The 15,060-nt window shown below is 45.2% G+C and overlaps 1 protein-coding gene across 1 annotated transcript in view; it reads right to left on the reverse strand.

The window, feature by feature from the left end:
- Positions 1–15,060, reverse strand: part of PHF12 (PHD finger protein 12) — a 31,568-nt gene that overhangs the window by 9,070 nt on the left and 7,438 nt on the right. The window contains exons 3-9 of the mRNA XM_063402649.1: positions 7,653–7,725; positions 5,710–6,097; positions 5,055–5,175; positions 3,957–4,089; positions 3,093–3,257; positions 2,341–2,502; positions 463–1,279 (exon numbers count right to left, since the gene is read on the reverse strand). Of these exons, the coding sequence (XP_063258719.1) occupies positions 463–1,279; positions 2,341–2,502; positions 3,093–3,257; positions 3,957–4,089; positions 5,055–5,175; positions 5,710–6,097; positions 7,653–7,725 (1,859 nt within the window). The remainder of the gene's footprint in view (positions 1–462; positions 1,280–2,340; positions 2,503–3,092; positions 3,258–3,956; positions 4,090–5,054; positions 5,176–5,709; positions 6,098–7,652; positions 7,726–15,060) is intronic.

The raw sequence follows: 15,060 nt of genomic DNA on the forward strand, positions 1-15,060 counted from the left end.
CAGGGGACACAACCAGTAACTGCCTGAACAGTTACTCTGGATTAGATCCCAGAGAGCTGCTCTTGTGAAAAGGATTGACTACCTTGCAATCCAAATGGCCATTTGAAACAAACCAGTGGTTTTACAGCAGCGCTGGGGCTTTAAAGCAGCAGCTGTTGAAACAGCGAGGCAGCAGCCAAGTGATATAAAGCTACTGTTGCTTTCAAGAATTGAACTGACCTACTATTCTGCTTATCAGGACAGAGTTCCCCCCTCAAGTATAGGCAGCCAGCAAAAATACATCCCATGGCTCCCATAAAGGGACCTAAGACAGAGCAGACCTGAGAAACTCCTGCTGGCTCTCCACAGAAAGCTCAATTCCCAGTCAAACGAGGGCACACTGCTGCAGCCTTGAGATTCTGAATGAGGTTTAGCCTGAGCTTTCCTCAGCCCCGGGGCCAAGGTCAGCGGCTCAGCACGTACCTGAAGGTGGTGCTGGTGAACAGAATCTGTTTGTGGACCCGACAGCTGAGATCCCATCTCCTGCAGCCTGGGGAGGGGTGAGAGCCCGGGTGGCACTGAGCGGAGAGCCCCCAGCCCGCAGCTCTGCCGTCAGCGGCGGCCCGACCTGCGTCTGCACATTCTTCCTTTGCAAAGTGCTGGTGGTCTCCAGGCTGGCACAGGAGCTCGATATGGACGTAGGCAAACTCGTGACCGGTGCAGATCCCCTTTGTGCACAAGAAACGGGCCCTGCTACGTTCTCTGTTTTGACGATGGTTCCAATGGTGTGATTCAGAAGTCCGCAACTCGCTGGGGGCGTGAGGGGCCGGGGCCACGTTTGCCGATGAGACAAAACAGGTATTGTGTTCCCAGAGCCCGTGAGCCTCTGGGAGTCAGTCAACTGTGCTGAGGATTCCGATGAAACGCCGTAGAAATGAGGCCCGTTCACTTTAACCTCAGAGGCTGTGGGCCCGTTCGAAGTCCCGCAAGAAGACGCCTTCTTGGATTTATCTATACAAGAGCTGCAGTTCACATCTTCCTGTGACAAAGTCTGCTGGGATTGCGAGGAGCTCAAGGAATTCTGGGTGGTAATCCCTGAGGTGCAGGACGACATGGAATAGAGGGAAGGTGTGGGTGCCTTGTCAGCTGCCTGGTAAGGGTTGGCGAGTGAGCCATCTGCCACAATAACAGGCTTAATATCAGCCTTCTCTGTTTGTTCAGAGTCCCAAAGCGAAGTCATCTGCTTAGCAGATAAATGTTTCAATATGCTGCACTGGAGCGCAACAACACTACAGAGCCACTGGAAGGAAGAAAAAAAGTGCAGGTTAGCTTTGGAGGCAGCAGTGCTCCAAACCTGTACAGTTGCTCCATCGTTCACCCAGCCTGAGGAAATCCAGCTCCTGACTGCTCAGATGCAGTGTGGAACTAGAACATCTGCTCTGGAGCTCATCTAAAATTAGGAGAAAATTTTGTCCAGAGATACAAAAGTGCAACCAAAATTATTTGTACTGTTTATCTCCATGCTGGAGATAGGACAGAGAGGGGCTGAGATTGAAGGAAGGACAAAGCAGCATCTCCTCACTTCCACATTCTTCCTTCTCTTCACTTGTTAAATGCTGCAACTCTTGAGCCTCAGGTTACAAACACACCTTTTTGTAATTTGGGCTTCTAGCCGAACACAATCCTCCAATGGCATGGTGGAAAGAAATGCTGCTCTACCTCAGGTATAGGGAATAGAAAGCTGGGGTGGAGAGCACTTTCCTGTTACACAAAGTGGAAGAACACCAAAGATTTATTTTAAGCTCCATGGTGGATGTGCAGCTGCCACATAAAAGAACTTTGTCTGCACTAAAAGGATGACTTGATTTCTCCACTGATTGCAACTCAACATGCCTTTACACTGTGGAATCTGGCCAGAAGTTTCATACAGGATTTAAACACTCATTTGACCTTGATTTACATGTCCAATTCCATCTGCAATAAAAAACCGACCCAGAAATGGGATGGGTAACTTATAAATAATTGTGTCAGAGAGCAGCCTTACATAATCAAAGTGCAAAGTATTTCCCCTCAGCCACGAAATAAAGATGACGTCTAGACAGAAGGCCCTCGACTCCACTCTTAAGGCCAGAGGACTATTGCACCACTTCCCTGAAGTGTCAAATGAGGAATTTTACATCTCACCTGGAAAGTCAAAGTGAAGTTTTAATGGGCAAGGGTGTCAGAGACAAGACAAGCCATCACCACACACGAGCTTGAGATTGGTTTCCTAGACAACTGCTCCATCATGATTGAAGTGGAAGGGGATCTTTGTACCAAAGCAACTACACACACAGAGTCCAAGCATTTGACTTCATTTACCTCCTGTTGTTCTGTCTGGCTGGCTAAGTGCTCAGTGTTCAAAAGGTGCTTCTGCAAGGGTTCCTCAGGGATCCCGTTACAGATCAGCTCGCCATCTCTAATTGCTGCAGGCGCGAGTAACGGGGGTGGAAGCCGGTATTGGGACTTGATAGCATCAGGAACCTACATTGTGCAGAAAGAAGATCACACATGAGAACAATTACTCAAGAATGACTAGTTAAACCAAGTGCCTGATCAGCACTAAACTTTGCATTTGCTGCTTTCTCACCCAAAGGAACCCTGCAGATACATTACAAGTATCGAGGACTGAGTGCTTCAAATTGATGTAGCCATGCTGAAATTAATAGGTTTTATTCCCTTAGGTCAGGCATGACTTTGGTACAACATGGTGGCTACAGCATAAGAGAAATCACAAAAAACAGCCAAGGGAAGTCTGTATGGCAGTTTTCAGGCATCCTGGCAACAAACACAGCCCCAAATCTGACTGTAGGGCCACCTTCAGGAAGTTTTGTGTTGTACCTTCTATACTTGTGCTAAATTTAAGTGCTTACTTGTAATAATTGAGCCTTACAGTTGAAGGAAAGAGATCTTCTTAAATCCTACAGGTAGTGACTGCTGACTTCCAGATCTCTCACCAACGCAATTGTTCAGACCCCATCTTCTTCCTCCTGCCCCAAGGAGTATGCTGGTTTCCCTTCCAAACTAAAACACACACAGAGGGGTTTTCACCCACCACTACTTGTTACACATACCTTCAGACCTTTCCTCTTCACTGACTGAAGAACTCTGCGATTCGGAGGGTGTTTCTTATGGATTCGGTTTAAGAAATCCACTTTGACAACATGCTGAGATATGGTGTCCTGGAACCGGTCAAATACTCGGCACCGATTACTCAGGGTCAAGTTCTTCTGGTTCAGCTGGGTGATCAGATAATGCCACAGGAGTTAGGGATCTGCAGGTCACTCTAAGGCACCCTAAGACTTTCATAATGCCTCGTAGCACTGGCAGTACAGCATCAGCTCAGCTTTAGACTATTTGTTTCCTGCAGCACTAACCATTTCTGTTAAAGGGCACATTGCTGGAGATGAATACAAAAGCATTTAGAGGCCGACTAAGCAGCATCAATGCTCTCAGAAGCAGTTTGTCTGGGAAAAAGCTCTTTGTTTCAGCCCCCTGTTTCCTGAGTACTTAAGTCTCAAGTACACTGCTTTTCCAAAAATGAAAACTCTCTCTTGGAATGAAACTTTTTTTCAGTTAAGCATGCAAAGAATTACTTCCCCTATTTGTAGCACTGTGCTGCTTTGTATCCCAGTTCTGGAAGCTCATCTAGATCTTAGAGAGTCCAGTCAAAAACTAGACAAGCTGTCAGTGAGCCACAATCTGAGCTGTCAGCTTCAGTTACAGGAAGGAGTTCCCCCATCTTTATATCTTATTGCAGAGAGCAGCATCATATTCCTTTGGAGAGTGCGTTGCTTGCAGCAGGAGCTTTACAAGCGTTACAGGGAGCAATAAGAGCTCAGAAGCTGTTTTACATTTGTTGTGCTTTGTCCTTTAATGGACCTGCCAGGTTCCACTCCAGCATCCGGTTACCATACTGCAATCATAGTCCTGCTTACCACCACGTGTTCTATGTGATTTGGGCACATCCATCTACCCAGAGGCATGGCAGTAAGCGGTGGCTCCAGACAATCCATGTGGAACAGGAGTGGGCAATAATCACACTGGATTAGAGGTGCCACTCTGCAGCTCCTGAGAAGAGAGAGCCAAATCTTATTCCCCGCACAGAGTATAAATAGAACATTCAGGCAAGCTTGGCTGACCACTTCAGTTTATCCTCGACACTGTTGTTTGCACCAAAAAATCGGATTCTGATTTGTAACTTGATCTGTATGGACCTTCTTAAATACTCACTTGAGGCAAAAGCCTTTATTTGAAGCAAAGTTCAGAGATCAAAAGGAAATCTCAGATTTAGGTAATTACAAGTTTTCTTAGAGGAATCATATGTGATGTTGGGATGTCTGCATCAACAAGATGTTCTCAGAACAAGTCTCAAACTCCAGAAAAACAACTACATCTAAATCTCTAGGCTTTAAAAAAAGTGTTTGCTCTATAACAAAGGCATCAGCTGTTCTTCACAAAAGCCCACCTGAGTCCCCATTTCCACTTTGAGAAATTCACTGACCGAGTTTCTGAAATCAAGGTTTCATTTTCGATGACATTTTGAATTGGGATTGATCTAGGCATTTTTTAATGCAGTGTTACAAAACCCATCAGTATTTTGTGCTGGTTTTCAGATTTACAATTTCAGCACAATATTCCTATTTGCCTTGGGCTTATAAATCTCTCAGTAGATTTCTATTTCCTAAAGGTCACCTCCTCACACACTTCCTTCACAAACCATAAACAAATATCTCCATTTACTAAAGCACCATCACTTTAGAATATTTCTTTGCAGAAAAACACTGGAGACGAGATGGCTCAATCTTGCCAATCTTCAGGCAACATTTCAGAACCCTTTACAGCTGGACCTACACTTGCTGTGGTTAAACACCTGTTATTTAGCAAAGATGAATATTCTCCCATTTGTTTAGAGGATTGTAAGTAACGAAGGAGAATGGAAATTAAAACACGTAATCTACTTTTTTTAGCAAGAACTTTGCTTCTGTGAAGGCTGCAGCTACACTGAACAGCTTCCCTGGAAGAACAACAAGTACCTGTTGCATGTGAAGCAGACCTTCACCGGCAAGGGAACCAAACCATTGTGGTCTAACTCGTGTTGTGCTTTCTTGACATTCTTTCCTGTGGTTTCTTCCTTTCTCCTCCTCTTACTAGTACCTGAAAAGGAAATTTTAAAAAGCTTTGGGTTATCCACATAGCAGAGATTTGCATTCTGGCAGATACATATAATCATCTCAGAAAAGTCAAAGATTGTTGCTTAAGGAACCTCTATCAACCACTAAATCTAGCCTTAAGTGACAGAGACTGTCTTTAAAGGCAGATATATTTCATACTTAGCAATTTCAGTGACATCCTATACATTTAGTCACTACTTTGTTACTATATTATTGCACCATAAATCAAATCCCAAGTATTTTGACAACTGATTTTTTTTCATATTGATGATCTAGACCAAGGTGAGAACAGCAAGCATCTATCACAAGTTCTGATGGACATGGTGTGTAGTTGCAGTGTCCCTACAGCTCAGATTTGAAAGGCACCTGCTGCTAGGCAGCTGGAGGAGAGCCAGAGGTACCCTCTGCTTCCACCAGAAAGCACCACTGGAGCCACAACTAAGCCAAGAGGGGAAAAAGGAAAGATGGCAGCATGATGCAACTGCAGACATCTTCACTAACCCCAGCCAAGGCTCACCTGGAAGTGCTGTGGTGCAGGTCAGTTCATTCGGCAGCTGGAACTGCGTTGGGTTCCTTTCCATGGCAGCAGCAATTAGAAGCTCAAAGGGTCGCTTCAGCTGGGGCTGCCCACAGTCCATTTCTGCAATGGCAGAGTCATCATCCACGTCAATTATGTCCTCATCCACATCATTCTGTTCTGAGTTGGGGGTCTCGGTGCTGGCATTGGATGTGGGAGTGCCAGGCCGGCTCGCTCTCCTTTCCAAGATCCTGGCATGCGCATTAGCCCTGATGCTGCTGCTAGACCTGTCCAACAGGTCTGCGTCACTGGTGGGGGAGGTGGTCCTTTTCCCAGATTTGTCCACCAATCCATTTACCTGCCCCAGCTCTTTCTTCTGTTCTCGCTTCTGCACGACATGAATAGGCAGGCTTATCATGGAGGCCACAAACAAAGCACATCAACCTTGACAAATATGTGATTGAAGACAAACAGCATCTGAAAACGCTTGAGCCACTCACTACAACTTCCCCCTTGAAGTCATTAGAGCCTCGATCAAGAACAGTCTGATGGCAGCTAAGGTACAGGTGGCAGAACAGCTGAAGAGAACCAAGCGTGGGGAAGAACATTACCATGTGTCTTTCTCCTTTCAGGGTAGCTATGCTTGAGTCCAGATCAGGATGACACTTCACAGCATTTGGTCCTAAACCCTTGACAGATCAGACAACTGTTTACTTTGCTATCAACTGAGAAACTCCACAGCAGACTGTTGACTGTTGATGCACTTTACTAACCCTGGCACTGCATACAAACCCATCAGGGGCTGAGAAGGTCAGCTTGAGAATACAAGTACAACATACGAACACTCTGCTATCTCCTGATGACAGGAATCTTGAACAAGGTGCAGCAGGGGAAAACTACAGATTGCCATCACCACAAGATCCATTTGGCAACAGGAGGAGATGCTGCACGGCCTGGGGTGGGCAACTGTGCACTGCTCCAGTGCTTAACAGCATCATCCATATGGAGGAACCAATCTACTCCATCACTAACATGCTCTGCAAAGACAGCAAAGTGTTTTCAGGCAATTTGTAATACAGAAAAGTTGGGGATTTTCTCCTTTTCTCTCTCTTTTTACTTTATTATTTGTTTTTCGATTTGTGACCTTCATTTCTATTGTTGGCAGATGGCTGAACAGTACCCTGGAAACTTAACAAGGCAATCACTTCAGGAACAAAAGGCTGAGCACACAGTTTTCTTCCAATCTGTTTTGGGTGTCACTTCAAGGGAACAGTTGCTAGATAGCTTGGTGCAGTTTCTAAACCCTCTGCTACGCAGCCTTACGTGGTCACAGCAATAAGATGTTTACATTGTGCAAGACAGCTTCCTGGAGAAAGAGCATCAAGGCAAAAAAAGACAAGCTACGATCTTGCTCAATCATCTCCTTCCCATCCTGTTCAACAGCCCAGGAAATCATAACTCACTGTGATTTCACCCTCTGCTGATGTATAACTGCTGTGAAGTCACTCTTCTAAAAAACACATATTAACTAGAATCACAGCCCTGATGGCAAAGCTGTATTAACGTGAGTCCCGCTCTGCCTGTAGACAGCTCACCTCCTCGAGCACAGGAGCCATTCCCATTTCCTCTATGCCTCAGCTCTCCCTCCTTTCCAGAAATGGAGGGAAGGAAAACAGTTTAAAAGGCACAGACTGACAAGAAGGTATCAGGCACTTCAGTTTTACCTCCTAGTAGTGAGGTTAAGATATCATGAGGGTCTCACCAAGACCCCTCAGGTTTCTTTAAGCCCTTGCCTAACAAAGCCCTTTGCAAACGTGAGCACAAAGAAGCAGCTCTGGTTCTCCAAGCACACACGAAGGGAGAGGCAGGTATAAACCACAGGACTCAGGTTTCAAACGGCCAGTTGGAAGGGCTGGGATTGTGTCTGTTTGGAGAGGCTTTACCTTGCGGCGCACGGTGCAGCGGTGGCACATCCACTCCCCCGGAGGCAGCATCTCCTCGCTGAGTGGAGGGTTGCTACAAAAGAAACACAAAGCAAAGCTTTACTGTTATTTACTGTCATTTCTGGAACTCTTCTCACGTACACAGCCAGAGTCAGGGCAGCTCTGCAGTTCCACTCCCAGGCACTTCCTTTTATTTATGGTGAAGCTCCTTGGATTTGCTCTCCCATACATCCACTTAGCCAGACACCTCCAAGAAGCCAGTCTTCCGTGACACCCATCTCAGCTCCACGGTTTCAGAGCACTCTCAGACTTGAACAGCAAAGATAAATGGAAGATTCACTGGTGTGCCACACACATACCTCCCCCCATAACACCACACCTCCTTAAATAACTTGATTACTCCATGTGAGACCACACAGATTCCCGTGCAGCAAGCACAGTCATACATCCAGGCATTTCCATCCCTTGGATCTGCAGTGAGTCCAACTGAATGAGCTGCCATGAGGTCTACCCACCACCTCCCATGTACTCCATCCCTGGGCACACTTAATGGTGGAAACCACCTTCTATCTTAAGACAACCCAAATACTCTTAAAAATGTCACCATATACAGCTTGCCTTGGCTACGAAGCACAGGATACATCCTACTCACATGGATCTGCACTTACTATAAAAGCTGTATCACAGTGAAATGACATTCTCATTTTGATGCTAGAAATAAACCAAAGCAAATTAGACGAAGGAGTAAGGAGGACTATTTTGAGAAACACTTTTCCTCAGTAAAAGGCAGAGCAGCCATATGTTAGATGATACACTTTCCTTACGGATCCTACTACTAACTCAAGTACTTTCCAACACCTCTTTATCATTAAGATTTGTTATTTAAGCAAACTGCTGACTGTGGCAGGGAAAATGTACCTGCTGGCAAAACCCAGCCATTTACCATGCAGTGTGGCTTAAGATAATACTTTAAAAGTTCTCCTGACTTTTGCTGGAGGCAGCTCTTAGCAAGTCTGCTCTCTTGTGCTGAGCACACAGATGCACTACTGCAGGATCTGGAAGCTCCATTTCCCACTGACAGAGAAACAGATTTCAAGGATCCACTGGGACTGACTGGGTTACAAGGGGATCAAGAAGTACAGTAGCTTATAAGCCTGGCCCAAGAAAGCCACACAAGCACGGGAAGCTAGACCGTGGTTCATGGCAGGAGTCTCTGTACTGTTTATTGCACCTACAAATATCAACCCAAATCTGAGTTAAGCTTTCCAGGCTCCAACCCTGACAAGCCAAGGGAGGATAAGATGCATACTTGCTGGCCAGGAAGAGCTGTGCTTTGCAGCAAAGGGAGAGGCTGTCTTCCTCGAGAATCTTGCTCCTAGCACAGGGAAATGGCACAGGATCCCAGCCCAGGCTCCCAAGCCTGGACTGTGAAAACAAACACACTTCCTTTGTTTAAACAGAGTCCTGGCAAGCCTTGCCCCGAGCTCGCCTGTGTGCCAGTGACAGCCTCTGCAGGTACTGCAGCCATCCGGGGTCACGCTCCCTCTTGCAACACTGTGCCTGGAAGATTGAAGGAAGAACACAGCGAGAACCAAGCTGGTAATAACCTCAGCATTTCTGGTGTCAGGCTCAGGGGAATTCAGTAGAGCCAACACATCTGGCAGCCATTTTGAGGAGGAGTGCAGGGTTTCAGAGGCCTCCGTGTTCCAGGCGCTCCAGAAACGCAGCGCTCTGCATATATGCACTGACATACCTGCAGCTTATGTTTCTCATTTCCTGGAGGGCTTGGATGAACAAGAGATCAGGCTCTAGATGAGAGCACCAAAGCCTCCACTACTGGCTGCTTCACCACGAGTGCTTGGATGAAGCAGTAACTCCTTGCCCCAAACTAATCTTTTGCTAACAGAAGCAGGAAGGGGGGTGGAAGGGGCAGAGTTAACAAATGATCCCTGTGTGCTTGCTGCAGCATAAATCCGTGCTGAATCCTAAGGTGCATCCTGCAACAGCTCAGGTTTTACTCTTGCTAGAAAACGAGCTCTTAGATCTGCATCTACAGCAAGTACGGATTCATCTGGCCCATTCCCCTCTCCCCTCCCAACACCCCAGGGCAAAAAAACCACAGACTTTGATTTGTTCCTAGTGAAATTTCACCCTCTGAAGCTCCCGACGAGCGTGCCTGAACTGCTGGGAACACGTCTGCCCCATTCCGACGCGCGGCGTGCCAGGGATCCACGCGCTGCCAGATGCCTCTGGTTATTTGTTTTAACTGTTACCTCAATCTTACGCATTTTACAATGAAACAATTAATACCATGGTGAACCTTGAGAGACGCCTGGAAGAGTCAGAACAGGTTTCTTCTGGAAGCATGTATGTTATTTTCCCATTTGCTGGGTTTGAACCATGAAATCCTACATCCACTGTACTATTAAAGAAGCATTTTAATGAATGCTGCTACCCGAAGGCCTGTGGAAGGAGGGGGAAAGATTCGTTTCAGAGCGGCAGAAAGGTTTTAGCGCTCAGACAAGCCTCCTGAGGTTTTCTGCTCACTGTCAGGGCCTAGCTGCGATGGCAAGTGTATTAAAAGACTGATTCTGCCTCTCCTGGTTAATGAACTGTTCATCAAGGCAGCTCACCATGCTAACAAAGACTGATGAAGGCTGCTCCTGCACTGCTGGCCTCGCAGCAAGCAGAGAGCATTGCCTGGGTCTCAGCAGAAAGCCAGGGAAGCGCTAAAGAATGCTGTTTTAATTGACTAGGTATGACCACATTCTTCAACCTTTTACTGCAAGCATAAAAGAAACGGATTTTTAAATCTGAGCAAGACACTTGATCTTCATAAGCAAGGTAAGAATTAGCACTTTGGCAGGAGCACCACGGCCCTTTTCTCCCTATCTTTCATGGGTTCATTAGCATGCACAGCTCCAGCCGCCAGTGTTTGCTGCCAACAGGACCTGGAATTGTACAGCTCCCACTTTATCTTCAGTTACAACACATCTCCTTTCAACTACACACCAGTCAGTTGCGCTTTTCAGTACAGTTTCACTAACCCTTCATTTCACAAAGTTTCCCCTTCTGTCATCGCAGACAAGAGTGGTGGCCTCTGCTGTTTACCTGGGGGGTTTGGTGTGACCCAGATCAAACCTGCCTAGCAGAATGTGTTTCTGTGTTTAAGACAAAGACAGCTCTGAAAAACACAGGCTGAGTTAAAAATACCTGGAAGACTAACTCATACAAAGCCTCTGAAAATTAAAGGAGATGTTTATCACTGCCTAGTCAAAAACCACTACACTGGCTACAGAGTCACTTGCCATATAAATCTATCTCATGGCTTTTTCTGAAAACGTTAAGCATCTCCTGAAATTCTGATCATGTGCACTGTCAAGCATTGCTCTGCCATGGTCAGAACGCAATGCTCTATCCCTTAAGTAAAACTTAAATGGCTATGACAAAATAAAAAAAATCTTCAAGAGCATATTAGGAGTTTTTATCAAGCAAACAATAGCATGAAGCCACTTAGCTTTTCAATTTCACACTCTGGGGCTCTCATACATCAGAAGCTTGTTGTCAAGTCTAAATCCTGTAATTACTCCTCACTTTGCTGACCTCAATAAATAGGTAAACAAGTGCTCCAAGGAATGGCACCTTCTCCAATACACACTGGGCCGTAGCTCTCAAAAGAACCAGTTATAAGCAGACCTGAGGTTATTTACACACTGCATTCCTGGCCATCTTGCGTCAAAGGCACGTTGACACTACTTTTGGACCCACCAGGATACAGCCAGCCACCAGCTGGGATAATGGTGGCAGGAAAACAAACCAGTCCCTGGTGAAGCTTTCTTCAATAACTTGTCTTTCACGTCAGTTGTTTTCAACAATCGGACTTAAATATTTTTTTTCTCTGCGGAGGAAAAATAGTAACGCCATGAAAAAATGCAGGCGAACACATTTTTTCCTTCTCAGAAAACTTAATTAACTGACCAAGACTCAATGACAGGATGATAATGAAGGATGCTAGATATGTTTGCCAGATAAGGGAAGAAGGCTTTCGGCTCTTCTGTGGAACTCCTATTTATCCCTATGATGGATAGAGCTACAGCTGTTCTACCAGCTTCATAAAGAACAAGGCTCCCTGGCTTCCTACAGCAGGGCCTCAATGGCAGCTAAAACAAACCAGGAAACCAACCTCACTGTCAGGGCTTTTACAAGAGCCCCATTGAGAAACAGGGAAAGTTGCATCATTTACAAATTCAGCTTTTTGGAACATTTTTACTGCGTCCAAGTTACACACTTCTATTCACAGCTGCTCCCAAAGCCGGCTGGAGGAGGACACCTGGAACCCTGAGCCTCTACCTTAGACAGAATAAAACCACACCAAACAAGGCAGCAGCTGCAGCCTGCGGTGACTTCCTCCCCACTGCAACTCCCTTGCCTTCCTCTTTTACTCCTGCATCAACACAAAGCTTCTGAAGACAGATTTCAATTACCTTAGAGGCGGTTATTAGGAAAACTATCAGCTCCTTCCTCTCCTCCACTGTTATTCCTCATTTTATTCAGTGAAGTCTCCAAATTCTGCCCATTAACATGGATAAATCGTGACACTCAGCTGTACAGGAACAACCTTCCTGAAAAAGCCAAAGATTTCTCAAGCACCAATGCAGAGACAGCAAACTTCAGATAAGCCCAGAATAATTTTTTTTTCTTTATAGACCTCTAAAAGCATGACCTGATCACATTAAAACTAACAGTTTCAGCAGCTTTCTGGCCACTCTGTTTATAAGTTATACCTGTTTTAAACCAGCAGCACAATTCACAGTAATTACAGAGCATCATCCACTATATTTCTACCTGTGGTGCAACAGCTCCTGAGGGAATCTGTGAAAAAGTTTGACAGCAGGCAACATAACTTTGTTTACACTGAAGTGAAAGTCTTGAGCACGGACATAAGTTCTAAATTGGTAACATCTAGCAAAGACTCCTGGACACCACCAAACAGGTCAGGACATGACTATTTTGGCTGCCACTATGCAAGGAAAGGAACCAAAATGACCATTTCACAGGTCACCAATTATCCCATCATCTGGAACGCTGCATCTGCTTAGCGTGCATCTTTCCAACAGCAGAAATAAGGGTTCAGCCACAGACAGAAAACAGAAGCAGGATTAAAACACCATTATATGCGAGGAACAAGATGTATCCAAGGAAAAAAAATATAAAGGGAAGCTACACTATCTACATGATGCTACAAGAGTGGAGGAAGACTTAACCCTTAAAGGTTTAAGTAGCAGCATTGCTGGATATGCCAAAATTTCCTTCACTGTGTGCTCATTTTTACCATCTAGACCTGCCAGTGTTCAACATTTCAAGGGCTTGGCCAGAAGTCCCAGCCTCTGGCAGCAGCAGGTCCGTGCTCCTAAGAACCAGGTACCATTTCATGAGTGTTTCATAAATTTTGTGAGTATTCTGTGAATTTCAACACCAATGAACTTATTTACTTCAGTCCTTCATCGAACCACTGCTGCTACTCCCATCCTGGGAAGAGAACCTCATGGAAGCAGGCGTTCATCTACCTTACCTCAGCTCCTTTCCTGTCCTCACTGGGGATCCTGCCTCCTCCCTGTGCCCTCCTGCACAGGTAATCCTGAGGTTCATGAGGAACCAGGGAGGTTTCCTCCAAGGCATGAGGTGGAATTTTTTTGCCTCCAACCTGACAAGCAGGAGGGTCCAATAAACTGGATAAGCTGCATGTAAACATGTGATCACCTGATGTAATTAGTTATGTCTATTTATAGAAAGAACCTGGCCCACAGAGACCATTCCCTAGACAACCTGTTAGTTATTAGCCTCATTACTGTCCAGCTGATAAAAAATTAAAGGAAGTATTGTTTTTTAAGATATCAAATTTCTGCACATAGGTAAACATATACATATATAAAAATAAATATGCATTGAAAAGTGTATAATACCACCAGAACTGCTGGGAGGTTTTTTGATTATTATTTTTTAATTAGTTTGATTGGTTATGAACTCTGATATTTGGGACGTATTTGCCTAGGGAACCATCCAGCTTTGTATTTATAAGCAGAAACCATGGAAGTCAATAGGAAGAATTGTTGACTTTGAAAAATGTGGGTCAGAGACAGAAATTCAGACATTTTGCACATCCCGACTCCTGTTTCTTTCGCAGGCATCACTCATGCCTGTGCTGCAGACAATGGTAACAATAGCCTGAATTCAATGTCCAGGTTCATTATTAAGTGTTCAGGTCTTTATAGCACCATCTTCTTAACAGATTAGAAGTCATCTTCTCAAAGCAGGATGACACACAGGGCAGCATCAGGGAAAAGAAAGGAGGCTGAGGAACAACACAGCCCTGGTGAGAATCACTTCATCCAATTCTGTCTTTAAAGAACAATAAATGAAGAGACATCTCTGGTGGGAAAAAAATAATCAAAACACAGGTCTGAGAGGTTTCTGAGAAGTGAACACATTCAGCCCCAGCCATACTGAACGTGTTCAAAGGAGACAGGGGTGAAAGGACAGCAGCAATAAGGTGGAAAAAAGGAAAGCAGCACATCAGAAGAGGATGAAGGGCATACCCATAAAAGCAAAAGCATGAATTTGTCTTCACACAGGCACAAGTGAAGTGTAATTCTGACATCTACATGTGGACTAGGCTTTCCCAAGAACACTGGGGAAGAGAGAAAAAAGAGCAGGGACAGAAATATCCACAAAAAACCCAAACAAAAACCAAAACCTTAGAGCAGGGCATACATTCTTTTCTCCCTTTTCCAGATCACCTTCATATCTTGTTCCTGTTGCTATTCTAGATGGAGATCACTGGGAAGTTCACATGATGCCGTGCCCAAAGTCAGAGGCTGTACAGGCAGGTGTTTCACACCAATCACTAGCGCTTGCCAGAAATTCAGCATGGGGTTTTCAGCCTGCTAAATTGTATCCTCAGGCCAGTGCTTTCTGCAGGGTTCAAAGTCGGTAATCTCCAGCTCCATCTAGTTTGCTTCCAGTGATCGTGCAGAGCAGACGTCAGCAGAAATGGGTTAGAGTTGGGTTCAGGCACTCGATTCCCCCCAGCTGGCTGAGATGCTCTTTGCCTTTTGTGCTCAAGATCTGATACACCAACAGGAAGAATGATTTATACAACTTTTTTTTTTTTTTTCTTTTCCCCCCTTCGTTTTTGGCTACAGGGAACATTTACTCCATACCCTAAAAAGGTATGTGATTGCATTACAAATGGTATCTGTCAACCCCTTTATTAAAGGGAAGCTACAACACTATTTTTACTCAGCTTACAGAGTTACTGGATACTGCAGTGTTCCTTCGAGGAAGCTGGGCAGACATCTAGCGAGCAGTGGAGCTGGAGACAGCACAAATCGATTACTATAAGAAGGAA

Source organism: Prinia subflava, chromosome 8 (genome assembly GCF_021018805.1).
Source record: "Prinia subflava isolate CZ2003 ecotype Zambia chromosome 8, Cam_Psub_1.2, whole genome shotgun sequence".
NCBI classification, from domain to species: Eukaryota; Metazoa; Chordata; class Aves; order Passeriformes; family Cisticolidae; genus Prinia; species Prinia subflava.